General features: G+C 41.5%; 1 protein-coding gene across 6 annotated transcripts in view; it reads left to right on the top strand.

Moving 5' to 3' along the window:
* ADGRV1 (adhesion G protein-coupled receptor V1) overlaps positions 1-14,185 on the top strand; it is a 299,412-nt gene that overhangs the window by 99,473 nt on the left and 185,754 nt on the right. For all 6 annotated transcript variants that reach the window (XM_080371326.1, XM_080371327.1, XM_080371328.1 and 3 more), the window contains 9 exons: positions 3,069-3,235; positions 3,324-3,467; positions 3,924-4,031; positions 4,551-4,803; positions 5,473-5,595; positions 5,800-6,022; positions 6,511-6,715; positions 7,720-7,866; positions 13,409-13,664. In XM_080371326.1, coding sequence (XP_080227452.1) covers positions 3,069-3,235; positions 3,324-3,467; positions 3,924-4,031; positions 4,551-4,803; positions 5,473-5,595; positions 5,800-6,022; positions 6,511-6,715; positions 7,720-7,866; positions 13,409-13,664 — 1,626 coding nt within the window. The remainder of the gene's footprint in view (positions 1-3,068; positions 3,236-3,323; positions 3,468-3,923; positions 4,032-4,550; positions 4,804-5,472; positions 5,596-5,799; positions 6,023-6,510; positions 6,716-7,719; positions 7,867-13,408; positions 13,665-14,185) is intronic.

The following is a 14,185-nucleotide window of genomic DNA, read 5'->3' as shown; positions in this document are numbered from 1 at the left end:
GCAGATGCTGTAAGGTTGCCCCGGAGCCTTCTCTTCTCCAGGCTGAACCACCCCGGCTCTCTCAGCCTGTCTTTGCAGGAGAGGTGCTCCAGCCTGATAATCTTCGTGGCCTCCTCTGGACTTGCCTCAACAGGTCCATGTCCTTCCTGTGTTGGAGGCCCCAGAGCTGAATGTGGCACTGCAGGGTGGGTCTCACCAGAGCGGAACAGAGGGGGAGAATCACCTCCCTTTATCTGCTGGTCATGCTGCTTTTGATGCAGCTCAGGATTTGGTTGGCTTTCTGGGCTGCAAGTGCACATTGCCAGGTCATGCTGAGCTTTTTTTCCACCAGCACCCCAAAGTCCTTCTCCTCAGGGCTGCTCTCAATCCATTCTCTGCCCAGCCTGTATTGATACAGGGGGTTGCCCTGACCCATGTGCAGGACCTTGCACCTGGCCTTGCTGAACTTCACGAGGTTCACACGGGCCCACCTCTCAAGCCTGCCCAGGTCCCTCTGGACAGCATCCCTTCCCTTCAGCCTGTCAGCCGCACCACACGGCTGGGTGTCATCAGCAAACTTGCTGAGGGTGTGCTTGATCCCACTGCCTGTGTTGCTGACAAAGATGTTGAACAGCACAAGACTACTGAGGAACACCACTCATCACTGGTTTCCAGTTGGACATTGAGCCATTGACCACAACTCTCTGAGTGCAACCACCCAGCCAATTCCTTATCCACTGAGTGGTCCACCTGTCAAATCCATGTCTCTCCAGTTTAGAGACAAGGATGTCATGTGGGACAGTGTTAAATGCTTTGCACAAGTCCAGGTACATGATGGTCAGTCACTCTTCCCTAACCCATCAAAGCTGTAAACCTGTCATTGAAGGCCACCAGATTTGACAGCGCAATTTGCCCTTAGTGAAGCCATGCTGGCTGTCACCAATCACCTCCTTATTTTCCATGTGCCTTTGCATAATTTCTGGGAGGATCTGCTCCATCATCTTGCCAGGCACTGAGGTGAGACTGACCAGCCTGTAGTTCCCCGCATCTTCCTTATTTGCCTTTTTAAAAATGGGAGTTGTTTCCCCTTTTCCGGTCAGTGGGAACTTCAATGGACTGCTGCAACTTCTCAAGTATGATGGATAGTGGCTTAGCCACTTCATCCACCACTTTTCCCAGGACCTGCAGATGCATCTTATCAGGTCCCATGGGCTTGTGCACCTTGAGGTTCCTTGTACACTCTTGAAGCTGATCTTCCCCTATAGTGGGCAGTTCTTCATTCTCTCAGTCCCTGCCTTCGCCTTCTGCAATTTGGGTGGTGTGGCTGGAGCACTTGTCAGTGAACTGAGGCAAAAAAAGTCATTAAGTACCTCAGCCTTCGCCATGTCCCAGGTAAATCAGTCTTCTATTTCCTTCTGGAGAGGACCCCTGTTTTCTCTGGTCTGTCTTTTGTTGCTGACGTGCCTATAGTAGCTTTTTTTGTTGCTCTTGATGTCCCTGGCCAGATTTAATTTGATCGAGGCTTTAGCTTTCCTAACCTGTTCCGTGGCTGATCAGACAGTTTTTCTGTATTCCTCCCAGGCTACCTGTCCTTGCTTCCACCTTCTGTAGGCATCCTTCTGTTTTATTTTGTCCAGGATCTCCTTCTTCATCCATGGAGGGCTCCTGGCTTTTTTGCCCAACTTCACATTTGTTGGGGTGCATCACCGTGGAGCTTGGAGGAGGTGATCCTTGGATATTAACCAGCTTTCTTGAGTGCCTTTTCTGTCCGGGGCTCTATCCCATGGCAGTCTACCAAGCAGACCCCTGAAGAGGCCACTGCCTGCTCTCCTGAAGGCCAGGGTAGCGAGCTTGCTGTGCACCCTCCTCACTGCCCTAAGGGTCTCAAACTCTACCGTTTCATGGTCACTGCAGCCCAGGCTGCCCTTGAGATTCACATTCCTCACCAGCCCCTCTGTGCTGGTGAGACCAAGGTCCAGCATGGCACCTCTCCTCGTTGACTCCTCTATCACGTGGAGAAGGAAGTTATCATCAATGTATTCCAAGGACCTCCTGGATTATCTGTGCTCTGCTCTGTTGTCCTTCTAACAAATATTGATGAGGCTGAAGTCCCCTATGAGGACCAGGGCTTGTGAACACGAAGCAGCTCCTATCTATCTGTGGATGGCCTCATCTGCTCTGTCTTCCTGGTCAGATGGCCTGTAGCAGACCCCCACTATAATGTCACCTGTCTCTTCCCCTGCTCTCCCCTTAATCCTGACTCATAAGCTCTCAGCTGGCACCTCATCCATCCCCAGATGGAGCTCCATGCACTCCAATTTTCTATTATATCCCAGTGCACCTACTGAGATGGCATTTGTGGGACTCCCAGGCTGTAATTTCATGAACATTTTAATCAGGTCCAAATTAGCCCTGCCATTGAAGGAAGCTATCCTTCCCTCTCTGCCCATTTGTTCCCATTTACATACTAGGCTTTTTTTTTTTTTGTTTTGTTTCACTGATATGTGTATAGCTGCTCGCTAATCCAGACTGAAACTAACAAGGCAAAAAAGGAAATGCCTGATTTTGAACATGGATAAATACTTTGCCTGGCTCAGCAGCTCTTCTGACCTAGGTGTGGGACTGGGATATCAGCTCTTAGAGTTTAATTCTGACAACACAGTGGTTTTTTTCTGTATGCCATTCAAACAGCTTAGGCAGTTTAATAATCTTCGTGCCATGAATGCTTGTTGTGATGAGGGGGTGGAGGACAAACACATACATTTTCTAGTTTCTTTGTCACTTTTTTCACTACCTGCTATCTAGCTAATTTTCTTGCTAGCTCAATTCCTAACTGAATCATTCTGAATCAGACTCAAATTGCCTATGCATCTTTCATACACAATTGCAATATATGAATACTTTTATTGCCTAGCTCTTGTTACATCATCAGAACTATAACATATCCATGCATTCACATACACTTATACCAACTATTTAGAGCCAACTCTAACATTTGTAATACTAGGTTTGCTTTTGGCAGCAAATGATGAAAAAGGCATTGAAAAAGACCTCAAGAAGTAACAGTATTTTCTTCTACTATATCACAGGGGGTAGTATCAGTGTCCTGTCTGTCTTGCAAAGCTTCATAGAAGAGTCAGCACCTAGCTGGTGTTTCTTCACATCAGGAGAAATCCTGTATGGTGTTCTGTTGCGTACGCCTCCAGCTACATTTTCTACTGTCTACCAGTGGAAAGGAGTTTTTGTTCCTGTAGAGGTAAATATTTGCTTGTAAACACCAAGCATGCTACTTAATAAGGAATTTAGGTCTTCATGCTGCTTTTATTTTTTTTTTCCTCTCTCAGAATTTCAGTATGTGGAATCCTAAAAGCTGTGTATCTTTCCAAATTCATGCCTCTCCTTACCTTGTGATTACTCACGGAGGAGGCAGTCAGGGAGCTTCCAACAACAGTGTGTATGCATTCATGCCTGGACGCAGGCTGTTGAAGGTAAATCTGTTTTACTTACAAAATCATAAAATAATGGGATTGGGAAGGACCTCAGGAGGCCTTCCAGTCCAGCCAGATTTTAGAAGAAACACTCTGTGCTTGGCTGGTTTGGGGCCCTGATGTTCTGCATGACTTCAGTGATGTAAGGTTTTACAGCTGGCTGTCTGCTGTTGTTTATATTTATGTTTTGGGTATGAGGGAAAGTGACCTGGGAAATGAGGAAAGAAATTGTGGAGCAATGAAGTCATAGAACATTTTCTGGGAAATGTATGGTAAGTTGTATTAATTTGGTAAATATAGATATATTTTTGAATATGTAAAATTACATATATGTAACTATATATATTATATATTTTTATATGTGATGTTGCAATTTTTAAAAATATGTTTATATATGTATAGATCTGACACTTGAAGTGACTTCCAAACACCATTGTTGTCATATTCATCTCATAGATACAGACGATCTCTATTCTGGATACCAGCCATGTGAAACATTTTGCTGTGGATGAAGAAGACTATTTGATTTTTGTGAGTCATGCAGCAAGTTCCAGTTCCATCCAGGTTAGAATACACTTGTCCCTGGCTTTGATGTGGGTAGTTTGGTTAGTTCTGGGTTTGAAATATGAAGGGATAATAAAAAAAAACCAACCCTGTGAGTATATATTTCTGGAAAGTTACTTATATTTCTTTATGGATTTAAAAGACTTGAAGTTCTAGGCTTCTTTAAGGGTAGCAATACTGTCTACATTAACATGTAATTTACCTTTGGTTTAATTTTGTCACTAGTGTTTCTGGTTTGAGTTTCTGTATTTCTGTTTTGAAATCTAGCATGTTAAACACCTATAAGAACAGAAATAGCTTCTGGCCATAAACCTATTCATCTGAAAATGAGTACAGGCACAGGTGCTTGCAGTAAGGTGGTTACTTACCAGTGTGCTTCTATGTTAATGCAGGGTCCACCACAGAAATGAGGAATTCAGTTCACTATAATTCTTCCTGGTTTTTCATTGTAACACTTAATTTCTCTTCTATTTGTGCTAATTATGAATATATAATAATAAATATTTCATATTTTCACAGGTTTTCCAGTGGTCTAAAGATGTATTTGTGCTGCATCATCAACTTCCACTTTACAGGGCTCTGAACATAGCCTTGTTTCCCAGAGGAGGCATTATGCACCTATTAGTTTCTTTGTCAGATACCAGCCAGAACATGCTGTTGTACCAGTGGTTGAATAATGAGTTTAGGAATCTTCATCAATTGCCAGCAAAAGAAATAGAACATATGGAGGCCTGGATTTCTGGATCTGATATCTATTTAATTATAGCAAAAGGTATTTAGCAGAAGACAAACACTGAGTTTGCGAAGTATGTGCTGGCTTGTTTGATAGCAAGGGCATTTGGGGTGGAGTTTAGACAGGGATTAAAGCATTACTGGGAAGTGACAATTCACCGTTAAGCATTTTATCAAATTGGTCTCTGTTTTGTCACTCAGAAAATAAAAGCATTGTCTTTGTTCTCAAATACTTATGAAACTAATGAAATATTTTCCCAAGAACAGTAGGAAGTAACTATTCATGCAGCTGCTGATTGTACCCTTTCTAAGCTTTTCTGAGCTTTGTGATTTGCAAAGATCATTGTCAGCAAAGTACATGTGTTTTTTATTACAACATTTTACACATTGTTTTATGACTGCATCCCGATGCCTATGGAAATGTTTATGTTGCAGTCTCTAGGTTTCTTTGCAATTGGCTGTTGTCTACTGGCAATCTTAGTGTTCTTACATGTGCATGTGTGCAAAGTCCTTCAGTAATATCAGTAAATGAATCATCCCATGGAGATTAGTCATACTATGCAGTTATTATGCACCAAGAAAAAAGGAAAACATGGCCATTGGTCTCACTTGGTAATTAAAGCTGCCAAATTGCATTTTGAATGGCCACCGGTATGCAATTTAACAGGCAACAAAATAATGTAAGTTTTGTCATTTTACTTCTTTGTAGAATCTGGAAATTCTTCTGAAATTTTCATCTGGGAGACAGGGCAGTCTACCTTTAGACACTTTCAGTCTCTTCCAGTCTACGCTGTAAGAAACACCCATGTTTTCATGCCTCCTTCAGGTTTAGGTAAGACTTAAATGGCAATATTTGTTCAAATCCTAGTTTATAATGCTGAATTGAAGAAATATCTGTGCTTATTTTTTCATATTGTTTTTCAGACTTTAAAAGTTACTGTAATCATTGTGCCACTAAAGGTGTTTCTGGCATTACAAGGAGAATTTTGAAATATATCCCTGAATATTTCTTTTTTCTTCTCCTTGCATGATGTAGTTCACATCCTCCTATCTGGTAAGGACTCCACAGCACTGTATTCTTGGAACTCGGAATGGAACCAGTTCTCTCTAATGCTGGAAGCCCCGTATGCAGATCATATCACTTCAGCTACCGCAAGGTCTCTGAACTCTAGCAAGAGCTTGATTGCTCTGTCAGTAGAGTCCAAGTCCCAGATTTATGAGCTGACCACTATCTCCAACCAGTCAGATTTTATACCCAGGTAGGTGTTTTTGTTTATATAGTTTTCTTCTAGCACTTGCATTTCTTTTTCTGTGATGCTGTTTTTGTTACAGTGGAGAGGGTTCTATACTTTTGTGTGTGATGTGCTTGTTAACACTAAAGGGAATTTTTCACAGGTAGGTTTAAGATGACCTGAAGTCAAAGAGCCTCACAACTGGCTTGAAAACATGGCAAGAAAGGACTTGCAGTTATGACTTGGTTTTTTTGAAAGCTTTTATTTATGGTAAATTAAGTTCCTTTCATAATTTCAGTTACTCTATGATCTATTATAATTTAAAAAAGAAAAAAACCAAAACACCAAAACCCCAACCCAAACCATATAACCTTTAAATGTCAATCACTTCCTTAGGAATATAAACAATAATTCCAGCTCCAAAAATGCTTGTTAAATTTACAACAGTACTTTCAAAGTTCATTAATCAGCTATCCTCAGTTTATAATTATGAGTTGTGTGTGTTTTTATGCTAGTTCAGGTGAATTGATATTTGAGCCTGGGGACATGGAAGCTGTGATAGCAGTGAATATCCTGGATGACATCATCCCAGAGGAGGAAGAATGCTTCAAAGTGTGGTTGAAAAACCCTAAGGGAGGTGCAGAGATTGGTGTTCATGGTTTTGTCAACATAATTATTCCTCCCAATGACAATGCCTATGGAGTCATTGCATTTGCTCAGGTAAAACTTCTAAGGTAAATTATTAAAATATGTATATATAATTTCTGAATAATGTAACACAATCATACTAAAACTGAACTGGAGCATTTGACAGGGTTGTTTTTCTAAAATCTTGTAGCAACCTGAGTTAGAAGCTTTTTAACATCCCTTTTGCATTGCTGTGTGATTATATAGAACACACGGTGATAGAAAATCTGTTCCACAGTCTGTCGCTATTTTTTTATAATCCCCTTACATTTAGATTAACCCTTTAGTTTATCAGCTTGATTTTGCAACAACCTAAAAATTCAGTTTTCAGATGGCATGTGTGGTATCGTCATAGAGTTGCTACTGTTTGGTTAATCAAGGTTATTAAGTAAACAAATCTGAAGATATTTTTTCCCCTGAAAGATACTAATTGGGTTATGTCACAAGATAAGCCAGTCTGCTAGAACAAAATAATTTCTTTGAAAAAGATGTCAGACTGAAGGTATTAGTTGGAGTGGTTACTTCCTAAATTATCAAACAGCGTAGAAGTTATCTAGACAGGTACATATATAGTAAATGCGTGATGAAGATATAGAACATGGAAGAGTCAATACTGAAATGAAACATTGCATCTGTACTTGTGTGAGGAGAGTGAATAACAGTAAATAACAGCAGTAAAGACATAGCTTTCTTGAAGGCCCACTTTTTTATTCTCTGCTTCAAACGATTTGGACATAAAATACTGTACTAAAAACCCCCAACAACCTAATAAAAAGTCCAAACAAAAACATTGGGTGTTTTGACTTAGGATAAAGAGGCCTAACATTTTAAATTCTTACATCCATGAAACTTGGGGGTATTGAATACCTCTGAAAATTAGGACATATAAATTTAATCAATGAGCATGTATTTAGCTACTTAATAGTAGATTAACTGATTGTTGCCAATGTCACTGGCCCCCACTGAATGCCCAGATCCTTAAAGAAAATTTTCTTTATAAGAAAATAATGTTGTGGTTCTGCTACTTTGTTTTCCAGAGTTCATTATTTAAACAAGTTGAAGAAATGGAACAGGACAGCTTAATCACCTTGAACATTGAACGTTTAATAGGAACATATGGACGAGTTACAGTAGAGTGGATCGCAAATGGGAGCATAAGTGATGTATTTCCAGCTTCAGGAATGGTATGTAATAACATCACTGATATTAGGGAAGCACTGACTGTGTTGCCTCAGACAGTAGGTGTAGATGTACAGAGGGAGAAGGATAGTACACGTTAGATTACCCTACTCTTCTGTTAATTCCTGCTTCCTGGTCCTTTCCTGTGATTCTGACAGTTCACACTTCTGGCTGGCATGTAATACTGCACCATCACTCTTGCTCTTCTAGAACCAGATATTGCAGTGTTGTCCAGGCACTAGAAATTAGCATCTGCAGTATTATGTTCCCCTCTTCCTTTCTTCCTGCTGTGAGATCCGTATCCTGTGTCAAATCATTTGCATAGGTGAGAATCTGGGAGGGTTTGTGCTTCACCCTGACCCTGTCAATACAGCTGAGACCTTCAGTCGTCCAGGAGAATATGGCAAGTCCCAGTTTTCTCTGTTTCTGAGACTATTTAGATTTCCAGCCATGTTAAAATCCAGTGTTTCCTGCTAGACAAAGCTCTTGGTATGCCTTAGGACGGACAGACACCAGGTTCCTTACATCAAGAAAAGCTGGCCATCTGCAGAAGACACAAAGCCTTATGGGCTTTGAGGCAGTAGGGCTGTAGCGTAAGCCACATCTGAGGGAAGAAAGGCCCAAAAGACTCTAGAAATAAACTTTGCACCTGGAAATAATGGGTTTGATGCCATATAAAAAAAAACAGAGAAAAATCAACAGAAGGGAAATCAAGAATTCCAAAACAATCATACTGAAATTATTAAAGTACTCCCTGAGTATTCCAAATGGATGCTACATGATTTCCCTGCAAATGTTTGCAGGTAGGAAGTGACAGAAAGTTAGAGTTACAATGTTGTTCACTGGAAATTTCTGTTTGTCCTTCAGCAAAGGTGTAGCCTAAGTGTTTATAGACACGACACGTCTTCTGTGTTGAGAGAGACCTGATCAAGTGGCCAGCCCTTCGAATTTAAAAACAAGAATACAGATAGACAAAGCATTTCTCGATCATTTTATCTGAAAAAAAAGAAAAAAATCAACAAAACTGTTGACTAGACATTTCTTCAATTACCAGTGATTTTGATACATATTATATGCTCATCATTCTTTTGACATATTTAAATATGGTGGGTTGACCTTAGCTGGCTGCCAAACCCCCACCCAGTTGCTCTCTTACTCCACCTTCTCAGCAGGACAGGGGAGAAAATAAGGTGGAAAACTTCGAGATAAAGATAGTTTAATAAGAAAAGCAAAAGCCACGCATGGAAGCAAAGCGAAGAGTGGAATTTATTCAGTACTTCCCATCAGCAGACAGATGTCCAGCCACTTATTGGGAAGCAGATCCCCATTACATGTAGCAGTTGTTTTGGAAAATAAATGCCATAACCACAAGTTAGTGTGCCCTATGTGTGTCCTCCCTGCCTCCTTACTCTCAGCTTTTATATACTGAGCATGATATTATGTGGTATGGAATATCCATTTGGTGAATTTGAATCAACTATCCCAGCTGTGTCCCCTCCCAACCTCTTGCCCAACCCCAACCTATGACGCTGTGAGAGCACTGCTCAGCAATAATCACAGTATTGCTGGGTTTTGAACACTGCTTCAGCCACAAATGCAGCACTCAGCACTATACAGGCTGCTGTGGGGAAAGTTAATTCCAGCCCAGCTAGACCCAATATATTGCATAAGAAAGGATGCTGAGTTGTCAGCAGGTTACTGATTTGCCTTTCTTTAATCTTCGAGAGGGTCTTACATGTATTATGCCAGAAACCTCAGTGAAGACAGGTAGTTTTGAATAATTTGAAAGATATCTAACAAAAAGCAGTAAGCTGAATATGAGCCAGCTATGTGAGCATACTGGTCTGAGGCAAAGCACTGCCAATATGTCAAGGGGGTTGATCCCTCCCCTGTACTAGTAAGACACATCTGGGGTGATGGGTCTAGTTCTGTGCTCCTCAGTAAGAGAGACATGGGTATATTGGAGTGAGTCCAGCGGTGCCATGAAGGTGGTGAAGGGACTGGAGCATTTGATACACGGGAGGAGTCTCAGGGAGGATCTTACAGCTGCGTATAAACACATGGGTTCAAGAGTAAAGAAGATGGAGCAAGATAGTTCTTGTCCATGTCCTGTGTCTGCAATGTGCATAATACAGGAAATTAAATTTGAACATGAGGAAAAAAACCTGTATTGTAAGGGTGGTGAAATACTGGATCAGGTTACCTAGGGAGATTGTGAAGTCTCTGTCCTTGGAGATAGTAAAAACGTGGCTGGACATGGCCCTGAGCAGCCTGCTGTGGTTGACCCTGTTCTTAGCAGGGGCAGTTGGGCTAGGTGATCTCCAGAGGTCCCTTCCAACTTCAACCATTGTGTGATTCTGTGATAATGAAGACATATGATCACTTCGAAACAGCTGAGCTGTTCTGCCTGAAGTGGAAATGTGGTTGTCAGAAAGAGGTCTCAGGTGGAATGCCTGTTTATAAAGCAGATATCGGTAGGTAGCTTGATTTTACCAAACTCATTTTGATAGAATCATAGAGTAATTTTCAACTGGGAATTTGGTCTCTCTGATTAGTATGCTTCTGACTGAGAATTTATTTCTTGCTTTGTGACCTGTGTTTCAAATTATCTTACCACATTGCATTTTTCTCAGTGTTTCTTTATGTCACCTCTCTCTTTGGGTCTTACATAGTTTTCCATACAATTTTTAATATATATATATACATCTTGGGGAGCAAACAGAAGGAACTGGAGCTCTGTGCCAGGTCAGAAATTTATGATATTATAGGAATAACTGAAATAGGGTGGGACCACTCACATGGCTGGAGGATCGTGGTGGGTGGCTATAGACTGTTTTGTAAAGACAAGCAGGGAGGAAGAGGAGGAGTCATGAACTTTGACTGTATAGAAGTCAGCTATGGTGATTGTGAAAGCCCTATCAAATATCTCTGGGTCAAGATCAGAGGGTTCATCTCCAAGGGGGATGTTAGAGTAGCCATCTGTGACCAACCTCCAAACCAAGACAATAAGGTCGACGAAGCAATATTTGGATCACTTAGGCAAACTTCAGGTCAACAGAACCTGGTTCTTGTGGGTGACTTCAACTACCCAGACATTTGTTGGAAGAACAATGCAGCAGCTCACATATAATCCATCAAGTTCCTGGAATGTGTAGAGAACTACTTCCTCTTGTAAATGTTAGATGTGCCAACCAGGAATGAGGAATCACTGCTGGACTTGATACTCACAAACCAAGAAAACCTGCTTTGTATTACATATCTTGGTTAGTGATAGCCTTGGTTGCAGTGATCACAGTATTGTGGAGTTTGGGATCCTGCTGAGCACACTGAAGGTTAGCAGTAAGGCAAAGTTTTTAGATTTTAGAAGAGCAGACTTCAGCTTGCTCATTGCTCAGTTGGTAGGGACTCTGTGGGAAATTTCCATGGAGGATAAAGGGGCTAGTGAGTGGTGGAAATTTTTCAAGAATGCTCTACTGGAAGTACAAAAACGATTCATCCACTTTAAAGGTAAGGGAAGTAGGCAGAGCAAGAGACCCCCTTGGCTTAACTACGAGCTTCTGAGTCCACTCAAAACCAAAAGAGAAGCATACCAGAGACAGAGAAGAAGGTGCATACCCATTGAGAACTACAAGATGCAGTTGGAAGAGCAAAAGCTCAGCTCAAATTTAAATTGGCCAAAGATGTCAAAAACTACAAGAAAGGGTTCTTCAGGTACATAAACAACAGGCAGAAACAGAAGGAAAATATAGGTCCACTGTTAAACAGGAGAGGTGAATTAGTCACCAACAACACTGAAAAGGCAAAGGCTCTCAGCGCTTTCTTCATCTATGCCTTTACCAACACTGTTAGCCCCCAGGCCTTGGGAACAAAAATCCAGGTTGATGTAAACATGGACCCACCATCAGTGAAGGAAGAGTTGGTATGTGAACTGTTACGGGAGCTTGACCCCTACAAATCGATGGGCCCTAACATTATCCACACAAGGGTGTTAGAAGAGCTGTCTGGTGTCGTTGTTGAGGCTGCTTTCCATAATCTTTGAGAAGTCATGGAGACGAGGGGATGTCCCAGAAGGCTGGAAGAAGTCTAATGTCACCCCATCTACAAGAAAGGCTTAAAGGAGGATCCGCTAAATTATAGGCCTATCAGTCTTACTTCAGTCGCTGGGAAAGTTGTGGAATGAATCCTCCTGGGTAATATCACAAGTCAAATTAAGCATGTGATTGGGAAAAGCCAGCAAGGATTCACCAAGGGCAAATTGTGCTTGACAAACCTCATTGCCCTCTGTGATAACATAACCTGGTCAGTTCATGTGGGGCGAGTGGTGGACATTTGTCTACCTGGATTTCTCCAGGGCTTTTGATACGGTTTCCCACAGCTTCCTCCTAGAGAAACTGATGTGTTGTGGTCTAGACAAGTGGTCTGTGTGGTGGGTGGAGACTGGCAGTAAATAGCTCCTTTCCAGTCTGGCAACCTGTCACAAGAGGGGTCCCCCAGGGTTTGATATTTGGCCCAACACTGTTTAATATCTTCATAAGTGACATGGAGGATGGAATGAAGTGCACACTGATGAAGTCTGCTGATGTTACCGAGAGCCACCCTGCATGAAGACCTGGATGGGCTGGAAGAATGGGCTAACAAGAACCTTGTGAAGTTCAGCAAGAACAAGTGTGAGGTTTTGCACCTGGGAAAATGTAATCCAGGAGCACAGCACAGGCTAGGATCTACCCGGCTGGGGAGCAGCTCTGTGGAAAGAGACCTGGGGGCCCTGGTGGACAAGCTTGATATGAGTGAACAGTGTGCTGCTGTGGCAAAGCAAGCCAACAGGGTGCTGGGCTGCACCAGCATGGGCATCACCAGCAGAGATGAAGGAGTCATTATCCTGCTCTACTCAGCACTTGTCAGGCCAACCTGGAATACTGAGTTCAGTTTTGGTCCCTGCCATGCAAAAAAGGTGCGGGCAAGCTGGAGAGGGTCCAGGGAAGGGCCACGAAGATGATCAAGGGGCTGGGAAGCCTGCTGTGTAAGGAAAGCCTGAAAGAACTGGGTTTGTTCTGCCTTGAGAAAACAAAGCTTAGGGTAGACCTTGTCACCATGTTTCAGTATTTAAAGGATGGCTGCAAAGGAGGAGACCCCCTTCTTACAAGGAGTCACACGGAAAAGTCATGGAAAAGGGTGATGGGTACAAGTTACTCTGGAGAGATTCCAATCGGACAGAGGAGAAAAAAAAATCACAATGAGAATGATCAACCACTGTGATATCTTTCCAGGGAAGTGGTGGGTTCCCCAGCATTGGGCACTTTTAAGATTCACCTGAACAGGGTGCTAGGCCATCTTGTCTAGACTGTGCTTTTACCAAGAAAAGTTGGATGATCCTTGAGGTTGCTCCCAACCTGGTGTTTTGTGATTCTGTGATTGATATATATATAAATTTATATGTGTATGTGTGTGTATTTTTTTAATTGATAGAGTTTTGCAGAATGAAACAGTTGGTATAACAGCACTTAATAGAAGTTTCACTTTTTTTTTCCCCTTCCTCTAAAACTTTAGATTACGTTTTCAGAAGGTCAGGCCCTGTCCACAATCACGCTAACAATTCTTGCGGACAGTGTTGCAGAGCTTTCAGAGACTGTGGAAATCACACTCACCCATGTAACCACTGTGGGTGTTCAGGATACCACAAAAGGAGCTGTCATTGATCCCAAAAGGGCGAAAGCTGTACTGACCATTTTACCCAGTGATTCTCCACACGGTGTGATTGGGTGGCATATGGAGTCTCTCTTTGTTAAAGTCACAGAGCCAGAAGGTAAGCCTGTTTCTTGATTCTTAGGAAAAAACATGTTTTTTCAAAGTCAGCATTGATGAAGCTGTAGCACTGGTTTTATATATATATATATATATATATATATATATATAAAATATATTATTTTTTATTTTTATATATATATCTACCTCACAGAATTTTTCTATAAAAAGATTTGTAGCAGAAATATCCTTTCAAATATGTAACTCTGGTATTTCATTACATACATTTTATGCTGTATTTCACATTACATATATCAACATTATCCAGTCATTTTTGTTTAAGAGGCAAGTTAAAATCTTGGCAGCTCGTGTTGCAAATCACGAATACAGAAAAGACTTCTGTTTAGGTAAAAAGCTGAACTTGCCAATTTAATGGGATTAATATAATGTTTAAAATAATTTACATAGAATTTTTTTCTTTCCTTATGGATTGGGTCAAAAAGGGAAGCCTTTTGTTCTGTGGGATAGAGGAAGTAAGGAAGCAGAGCGAGAGTCAGTTCCATGTCAAGAAAACTGAATTGG

This window comes from Falco punctatus (genome assembly GCF_963210335.1).
Source record: "Falco punctatus genome assembly, chromosome: Z".
NCBI lineage: Eukaryota > Metazoa > Chordata > Aves > Falconiformes > Falconidae > Falco > Falco punctatus.
Note: the sequence above shows the minus strand (reverse complement) of the source record. Positions and strands in the feature narration are given on the sequence as shown.